Genomic DNA, 9,617 nt, shown 5'->3' with positions numbered 1-9,617 from the left:
AAAATTGTCTTAAAAATATTTCAAAGAGGGATCCCTGGGTGGCGCAGCGGTTTAGTGCCTGCCTTTGGCCCAGGGCGCGATCTTGGAGACCTGGGATCGAATCCCACGTCGGGCTCCCGGTGCATGGAACCTGCTTCTCCCTCTGTCTATGTCTCTGCCTCTCTCTTTCTCTCTCTCTCTCTATGACTATCATAAATACATAAAAATTTTAAAAAAATATTTCAAAGAAAATACTAAAAGCAGAGTGAAGGAGAGAGAGAAAGAAGAACATGGAGGGAGGAAGGAAGAAATTAAAGAAGAAATAGACTCATATATACCTATTACATATATAATACACCTATTATATATGTGTGATTGTTTAGATGTGACTGATATTCTATATAGAAATGTAGCAAAGCAATTAGGTATAAGATAAATATTCCAAAGTCAATTGCATTCTCACAATGTGATAACCAACATTAAGTGTTATTTTAAATATTGGTATTATTTACAATAGCAAAAGACATGTAAATGTTACCTAGAAATAACTTTAAGATATTAAGACCTTTATAGAGAAAGTATCAAACTTTATTGAAAGACACCAATGAAGGCCCCAGAAAGATGGTAATAAACCACAATTAGGGATAGGAAGACTTAATATCTTCAAGGTGACAATTTTTCTCAAAATTAATCTATACAGTCAACATAATTCCAAATAAAACTCTATCAGAGTTTTTTCAATAAATTCAATAAGCTGATTCTAAAACTCATATGGAATAACCAAGGTCCAAAATAGGCAAGATACTACTATAAGAAATAAGAGAAAGGTATTTTCTTACAATATGTATCAAAACATATCAAAACTTAAATTTCAAGTAATTAAGTATAGCACAGGTGGTAGATAAAAAGGCCAATGGACTATATGTAAAAGAGCTTAAACACAAATCAACGCAAAATAGTTACTGAGATATGAGAAAAATAGTTTTTACAGATAAGAGGGGAAAGGGGCCTATTCAATAAATGCTTCTGGGATAATTGTTTACTCATGTGAATAAAAACCCTGTGTCATTGGATAACACTTAAAGTCGGTTCCTGATTCATATACTACACACGATTATCACTATCAAACACATTAAAGACTTAAATGTCCAGGGAAAAACTATAAAATTTTTAGAAAAAAACAAAACAATATTTTTCTGACCATGGGATAGAGAGAGATCATATAAAAATGAAGACATAAATTGTAGCAAATTTGTACAGTGGAATATTATAGGTAATGAAAAATACTTAACTACAGCTACATATAACACAGTAAATGGGTGGTTCTTTTTTAATAGTTGTATTATTTTTTAAGATTTTATTTATTTATTTATTCATGAGAGACACAGAGAGGGGGCGGGGGTGTGCAGAGACACAGGCAGAGGGAGGAACAGGCTCCATGCAGGGAGCCAGACCTGGGACTTCATCCTGGGTCTCCAGGATCACTCTCTGGACTGAAGGCGGTGCTCAACCGCTGAGCCACCACCTAAATGAGTGGTTCTTAAAAATGTAGTTAGAACAAAACAGAGGATCACAGGGAAAGGGAGGGAAAAATAAAACGAGACAAAATCAGAAAGGGAGACAAACCATAAGAGACTCTTAACCATAGGAAACAAACTGAGGGTTGCCAGAGGGGAAGGAGAAGATGGGGTAACTGGGTGATGGACATTAAGGAGGGCATGTGATGTAATGAACACTGGGTATTATATAAGACTGATGAGTCACTGACCTCTACCTCTGAAACTAATAATAAGCTATATGTTAATTAATTGAATTTAAACTTAAAAATATGAAAAGAAAAAATGTCAAATTAGTTTAAAACGGCAAGTAACAAAACACTACTTAAAGGCTGATATGATTTGTATAAAATTAGAAAACAAGCAAAATCACATAATACATTGTTTACAGATGCATACTTTGGTGATAAAATTTTTAAAAATATTAAATACAAAATTCACAATAGTGGTCACTTCCAGGCATAGAAACATCAGAGAAAATTGAAAAGAGCAAGTAAATAGATGCAGTGGCATGGTTCTATTCTATTATTTTGCTTAATAAGTTATATTTATTTATAGTTATATTTCTAGGAGCTGTGAATATGACATAGTTTTAAAATCAAAATCGCAATTTTAAAAAGATCTGTGGTCGTTATAGAAGGTCTAATTTAATTACAATTGGAGTTCTACAAATCTAAGTGGAGATTTGTCAGGCAGGGGGATGGGTGGGAGTTTCAAATGGTAATGAGTTTTTGGGGTTTTTTGTCACTGGAGTTAGTCAAGCATAGGTAGGTAAATCCCTTTAAATTACTGTGAATATTTTAGAGTAACGTTAAGCATTAGTTGGGTGATTGCATTTAAGCCCTTCCATACCTGAAAGACTATTATTCTGTGGATCAATTGTTGAGTATAATAATTTAACTATTCGTGTTAGGCAAAACTAGATCCATAGAAAGTCCACATAAATACTACCCTGATCTTCCAGTACTGGAATTAAAATGAATCAGTTGCTCCCAGAAAAAGCTAGGGGACAATTTCACCCTAAAAGTCATTTGCTCCTGTTTTTCCCTTAAAGATAATTTAATCCTTTCATTGTAAGTCATTATTCTTCAATGAGGTAGGGGAGAGGGAGGAAGGAGAAGGAAAAATATATACGTTTAGTATTTTCACCTAACTCAATCTTATGCAACTAATTACTTAAAAATAGCGTTGAAACTAATTTTAGCATGTAATAAATTGTACACAGGATCTTAGAGAATATTCTGCCTTTAAATCATCATAGAGGGAACACCTGGGTGGCTCAGCAGTTGAGTATCTGCCTTTGGCTCAGGGCATGTTTCTGGAGACCCGGGATAGAGTCCCACATCAGACTCCCTGCATGGAGCCTGCTTCTCCCTCTGCCTATGTCTCTGCCTTTGTCTCTCATGAATAAAATCTTTAAAAAATATAAATAAATAAATAAATAAATAAATAAATAAATAAATAATCAATCATCATCATAGGTTCTGGAGTTGGAAGTAGAAGGCCACTTTACTGAAAACGTTACCAAATATTTCCAGATCCTGTACCATCAAGCCAACTGAGAATGCCAAAGTGCCAGGACTCTCACCTACAGGGGCCATTTAAAATGCACTTAAAAGCACAGGTTAGATAAATTCATTTGTGCCAATGTCCCAAAGGCAGAGGCAATCTTCTGAGCCTGAAAATGAGAGAAGCCTGAAAGGATCCACAACAGAGGGTGCTCTGCTAATGTCCCCTAAATTCAACTGAAAAGACAGCCCGTTCCTCAAATCACTCAGAGAAGTCAATTCTCTCTGTGGACGCCCCCTCAGAGGTGCCTGCTACCTGGGGATATCTGCCCAGGGCCCACTAGCCCACCCACCTGTCTTCTAAGCAACACCATTTTTAGTTATTAGTTAGGGCAAGAAAGAGGACTTGTGACTACGACCCAGAAGTTTCAGTTTTATGGGAGGGAGAAAGATGTGGATGCCAAGACTGGAAATGGGTCCCCACCCCTCACTAAGTGACATTCTTACTGGTATTTCACATCATATGTGAGTCATGTCTTTTCTGGAGAAAGTCAATCATGTCGCTTTCTTGAAAAGAGAATAGTGATCAGCAGGGACACTTCTACAGTATAATTAATGTAAATAATTCCAGACACACATCAAAGTTCTATTTGCTGGCTTCCTTGGGTCAGGGTGGAAGAAATCCAATAGAGAAGGATAAGGGCGTAGCTTATCTTGCCCCGGAAGTCACTACTGGCACACAAGAATTTTGCTATTTGTCTGAAAGTGGCCACACACACACACACACACACACACACACACACATCCCCTGGTGGGTCATGTGACCCCGGTAGATCTCTTCTCATAAGGGCGCTGTGTGGAGCTTCTGAAATCTGTGGAGATTTTTCTCTGCAGATGCAGGAAGAAAGCAGGTGGATGGATGAATAAGTATGGCCTTGCTCCTGGTCTTCTTGCTGGCATTCCTGAGCTTAGGCTCAGGATGTCATCATCGGATCTGTCACTGCTCTCACAGGGTTTTCCTCTGCCAAGAGAGCAAGGTGACAGAAATTCCCTCTGACCTCCCCAGGAATGCCGTTGAACTGTGAGTATCAGAGGCAGCGGGAACAATGGTGGGGCTGGCATTTGTGAGTTGTGTGCTATTACTATTTTCACATTTAGACTGATAAGCCTTTGGTTAGGGCAGAAATAGTTAAGTAAAACAAACTCCCCCAGCCTAACACCCTGCTTGCAGCTCTCCCAAGATCTTAGTGAGAGTTTGTCTCAGCAGCCGCCAGGAAAGGGCAGTGGGGAAAGCAAAGAGAAAAAGAAGATATTTGAGTCTTTTCAACATATTTGCTCTTGGCTTCCATACGGTCTTTGGTGAAACCAGAAAAGTAAAACTAAGAAAGAGCGGAAACTTTGAAGACCTGGAACTGGAGGCAGAAAGACAGTTGTGAGTTAAGTGGCATATACAGCACGTCTCCTAAGGACAATGAATTTCAAGAAGGCACGAATCACTGTTGCTTTGGAGGCATCAGGAAATAATACCCTAACTGAGGTTCTGTTTCCTGGGGAAAAGGGGCTGGAGGAGAGAGGACAAAGTGTGGAAAATGGAAGAAAGAAAAGGGGAGACAGAGTGAGCAGGAAAAATATAGCATACTCTTTCATATAGCTGGGAAATACAATTCACAATGTTAGAATTTCACTGGTTATTTTAATAGGAAGTTTATAGACTGAATGTTGGACAAGATTTTAGACATCACTTCACTCTATTTCTTCATTTTGCAAATGAGGAATCTGGGGTCTGGAGAGTCAAGAGATTTGTCCAACCTCTTACAGAGTCAAGGAACAGCCAAAACTAGAAATCAAGCCTTTTGACTCATAGTCTACGTTCTTTCCCCCAAACCCTAATTCTGATTGTCCAATTACTACTTCCCCCTAAGAACTAGCAAGTTGTTAGGCTCAGAAGTTGCAGATTTAGTCACTGTATTTATTACAAGGATTTTAAATAGAAGCCACTATTCTAGAGGTCTGTTTCACTCTTGGTCTCATAAAGCCAAGGATGACTCTTAAATTTGACTACAGAGTATGGTCATCTTTTTAGTTCACAATTACCAGAGCTACACTCAAACATGGTAGTGACTTTCCATGGTTACACACTGGTTAGTTATGCTTGATCCTTTTCCTCTGGACATCTCAAGTCCTGTCTATCCAGAGGTGGCTGTAGTGGCAGAGAAAATAACCAGTCAGCTCTGCATTTTGTCTACACTGTTTCCAAAGAGACAACTATTCCTGATTATGAGGAAGAATGTGCCTATGCACAGTCTGGTCTATTAAGTCATTACAAAAACAGGAGAAGGTCAATGCACCTGAAATCTTGTAAGAAGTCACTTGCTCCTAAGCAACTTTGAATAATTGCTTAACCCCTCTGAACCTCAGGTTCCTCACTTCTAAAGGGCTTTAATACAGCTTTTTTTGATTGGGTTGTTGTTCATACTAAAAGATAGAGCTCCCTCACAAACATAACCATTTCTACCTCTCTACTTCTTCTGATGTTTTCCGATGAGCCAAGCAGTGCCAACTAACTGCTAGAGCAGACAACCCCTAACAAGATTTAATTTTAGAGTGATATTCATCCATCCCAAACCCCCTTCTGCACTAGGCCATCTATTTTCTGACATCTCTTTATGAGAAGAGATTTTTTTTTCCCAGTCTCTGAGAAAACATGAAGAAAGAAAGAAAAGGAGGGAAGTACGGGGGAAGGAAAAGAAGAAAATCCATTCTCAAACCCCAAACCTCAGGGAGTATGTGTGTATAGTGTGGAAGGGGAGTATGATTTTTTAAAAATAATTCATCCTAATATCAATGACTAAAACATGTCTCTGCTCAACAGCACTTTGCAACCTAGAAGGAGATTATAGGAGAAAGTGTGTTTGTCACGCTTGACAGAGGCTAGCTCTGGGTGAACCCTTTGCTTAAGTGTATATACACAGAGGACAAAGTTTCTGGACACCTAGGTGACTTGGTCAGTTAAGCTTCTGCCTTTGGCTCGGTCATGGTTATGGGGTCCTGGGTCAAGCCCCGCATTGGGCTCCCTGCTTGGTGGGGATCCTGCTTCTCCTTCTCCCTCTGCCACTCCCCTACTTAAGCTCTCTCACTCTCTCTCTCAAATAAATGGATAAAATCTTTTTAAAAAGAAGAAAGAGAAGAAAGAATTTGCCTGTCACTGGCATTCCCTCCCCACTCACCAACCCTCCCAGGAATGAATACAGTTGCTTGGGAGTTTTGAGGACTAAAGTTCTCCCAGATATTTAGTCTTTTTTTTTTTAAGATTTTGTTTATTTATTCATGAGAGAGACAGGCAGAGAAAGAAGCAGGCTCCATGCAGGAAGCCCGATATGGGACTTGATCCCAGGTCTCCAGGATCATGCCCTGGGCTGAAGGCAGATGCCCAACCACTGAGCCACCCAGGCGTCCCCAGATATTTAGTCTCGAGAAAATTCTTTTCTCTACATACTCACTAATAGAGTGTGAATTGGGCCACTGTAGAGTTTAGCTTTGCAATCTTCTGGGCATATAGAGGAAAAGAAGATAAACATTGCTTTTGTTGTTAGATGTAAAAAAAAAATTATTTGAGGATATTTTTGAGGTTTGTTCATCATGGAAGAGCAGATAAAATGCCAAGTGAACTAGAATTCAGATGTTGAGTTAAAATGAAAGCACAATTACTTTTATTTATTTTTGTTTTTTAAAGGGATTGGATTGGGTTTATCTGCAACACTGGCAGAGGAGAGATGAAATGGCTAAGTATTTCTAACTCACCTTGCAGCCTTCTGTATTTGGGTATTGGCTTTAATGATGATCATATCAGGTGGAGGTGGGTGGAATAGCAGGGCTTCATTGAGTATAACTGCTTAATCCATCAACACAGCACAGCATCATTGTTTGTCAGATTCACCCAGGGGAAAACAATTGCTACATCTTACCATGTATAATTTATCCTATCAATCCATCTACCTTGCAGCACTTTCATTTTATATATATACCAGCTATCACTAGAGATTTCTAATTCCCCAGCCACGTGAACATATTAACACCAAAGCAACAGGAAGGTACCACCAACAGGCAAGTAGATTCCATTAACTTGAAGGGTCAATACCATTTGCCTGAAGCTTTACACATAATACCTTATTAAAAGTTCACAACAGAACTGCAAGTTTGGTGTCAATGTTCTATTTTTCAAATGAGGCAAATCAAAGAGCCCAAATATTCAATAACCTGGATACTGTCAGCCCTGTGGCTCCTGGATGGCAGAGCTGGGATCCAAACTTGAGCCTGTGTTCCTATCTCTTCTCTATGTTGTATATAATGAAAGCCTCTGACTCCCTCCATTTGTTGCTCTTCAAACAAACAAAGATGTCCCTTAGAATTTGCCCAGAGGTCAGCAGTTTTTCAGTTAAGAGCCACTAATAAATACTTTAAGCTTTATGGGCCATAAGTTTCTACTGCAACTACTCAACAGTCACAGTTGTAGGAAAACTGCCACAGACAAAACATAAGTGAATAAGCATGACTGTGTTCAAACAAAACTTTATTTTTGCCCCTGAAATTTGAATTTTGTATAACGGTTGCATATCCCAAAATAGTCTTGATTTTTTTTTTTTTAATGTAAAAGGTGAAAAGTAGTCTTAGCTCATGAGCCATAGAAAAACAGAGGGCAGGCCCACCTTGACCCACAGGCTATAGATTACCCACTTCTCATTTAGACTATAGCTAAAACCAGCTAAATCTTATTGACTTAAGTAGGGTTGAGGCAGCCTGAAACATGGCACCATAGAGAAAGTAGTAAACTAGGTGAGCTGGGTCAGGAATGGAGGGAATTCCAAGGTAATGTTCACAAGCAGGCCTTTTACTGTTTTTGACAAGTCAGAGATGGTATAGTATAGTCTTCAGAATCCAAGAGACTGAGTTTCAAACCCAGGCTATGACATTGTTTTTTTGCTGTACCACATGGGCTTTTGGGTATTTAATGGAAATTGTAATATAAGCCTTTCTCAAAGAGTTGCCATGAGGACTATATGGGACAATGAATACCTAACACCCAGGGCAATGCCTCTCAGGTAGTGGTAATGGCTGTTGTCATCTGTAAAACACTAGGAAAAAAAAAAAAACCACAGAGGACATTCATGATGACCAAGTGAATCAATAGGTATGAGAATGCTTTCAACAAGTAATATAGAGATCTTTGTAACTCTGAAATAGTTTATAATCTCCCACTTACATAAGAATAATTTCTGCCTCCCTCCAGTGGCTGGAGCACTTACTCTCTGTGCACTTATTTTCTGAGTAAGAAAATGTGTTCTTTTAGGCTTTCAATATTTGCCAAGAACTCAGGGAAGTTTCATTCTGACCACAGTCAAAGGAATTTTGATTTCTGACTTACCCTAGAAACTCCATTTCAATTGGAGGCAGTCAGTGGATCTAGAAAGGACACTTTGATCTTGCTTTATTCTTCCTAGAGTTACAATTTCTAAGGAGAATGTGAACACCCATTCAAAATCTGAAATTTTAGCTCTAAGTGACAGTACAGGTGCAGCTATCTTTTTCTTCAGCAGGGTCAGATGACCATAATATGAAGAGGAGAAAAGCATCTACTGGTGGTCTCCATTGACACAGAGAGATCTGTATTGAGATTTTACCATAGGTTGCCTGTATTGACACCTCTCTTCAATATCAAGTTCCTGTATCTCCTTGTAATCTCAAATGACCAGCCTTACTTTTAATTACCTAATTATATATACTTTTTGTTTGATTTTATCCCTTTGGCTTATATTTCTTGTTTTGCTGCTTTGGTTTAGATCACTCACCTTATTTCCAGAATCCTAGATTATTGTTTAGCTAGGAGCTACTTTAGTTTTTTCTTGGTTCAGAGGGATGTTATCAGCACTGTATGCCAAAAGAGATGACTTTTGTTGTGCCAATAAAGTTCTATGATCTTCAAAAGGGAAATAGGGCTTCTGATGTTTGTAAACAAGTTTAATTGTGTAATTTTTTTTCTCTCAAAGCATATTCTGGGATTAATATTCTGTAGAATACATTTTCAGAAAGGCTAATCCACAGTCTGGTCTATTCAACCCCAGCCACCAGAATGAATCCCTTGTCGAGTCTGAACTGCAGCCTGAAACTCCTGACTCCCATTCCAGTGTTCAGTATCAGCTGGAGACAAACCTTTGGCTGGGGTTTTCAGTGCTTTGTGCCTGGGAAGCTGGTGTTTAAGTATGTAGTATGTTCTCATGAAGAAGAAAGTTTTAAAGATTATAGCCACATGGAAACTCGAAACTAGTTATTACTCATACTGAAGTAAAGAAAGGAAAGATAAAACTAGTAAAACTACTCCTGACTCTGATTTGTTGAGTATTGATGGCTCACTTTCTTGACTACCCACATCCAATCAGTTTTACAAACTCTCTTCATATTACTACCAGTAATTCTTTCTTTTTTTTAAATAAAAAAAAGTATTTTATTTCTTTTGAGAGAGAGAGAGAGCATGCAACAGGGGAGGGGCAGAGGGAGGGAGAGAATCTCAAGCAGATTC

At 38.6% G+C, this 9,617-nt stretch overlaps 1 protein-coding gene across 2 annotated transcripts in view; it reads left to right on the top strand.

Annotated features, from left to right (window-relative positions):
* The first annotated feature begins 3,972 nt into the window (after positions 1 to 3,972).
* FSHR (follicle stimulating hormone receptor) overlaps positions 3,973 to 9,617 on the top strand; it is a 175,736-nt gene continuing 170,091 nt past the window's right edge. For both annotated transcript variants that reach the window (XM_055328935.1, XM_055328934.1), the window contains exon 1: positions 3,973 to 4,124. In XM_055328935.1, the coding sequence (XP_055184910.1) occupies positions 3,973 to 4,124 (152 nt within the window). The remainder of the gene's footprint in view (positions 4,125 to 9,617) is intronic.

Source organism: Nyctereutes procyonoides, unplaced genomic scaffold, assembly GCF_905146905.1.
Source record: "Nyctereutes procyonoides isolate TBG_1078 unplaced genomic scaffold, NYPRO_anot_genome, whole genome shotgun sequence".
Classification (NCBI taxonomy): Eukaryota; Metazoa; Chordata; class Mammalia; order Carnivora; family Canidae; genus Nyctereutes; species Nyctereutes procyonoides.
Note: the sequence above shows the minus strand (reverse complement) of the source record. Positions and strands in the feature narration are given on the sequence as shown.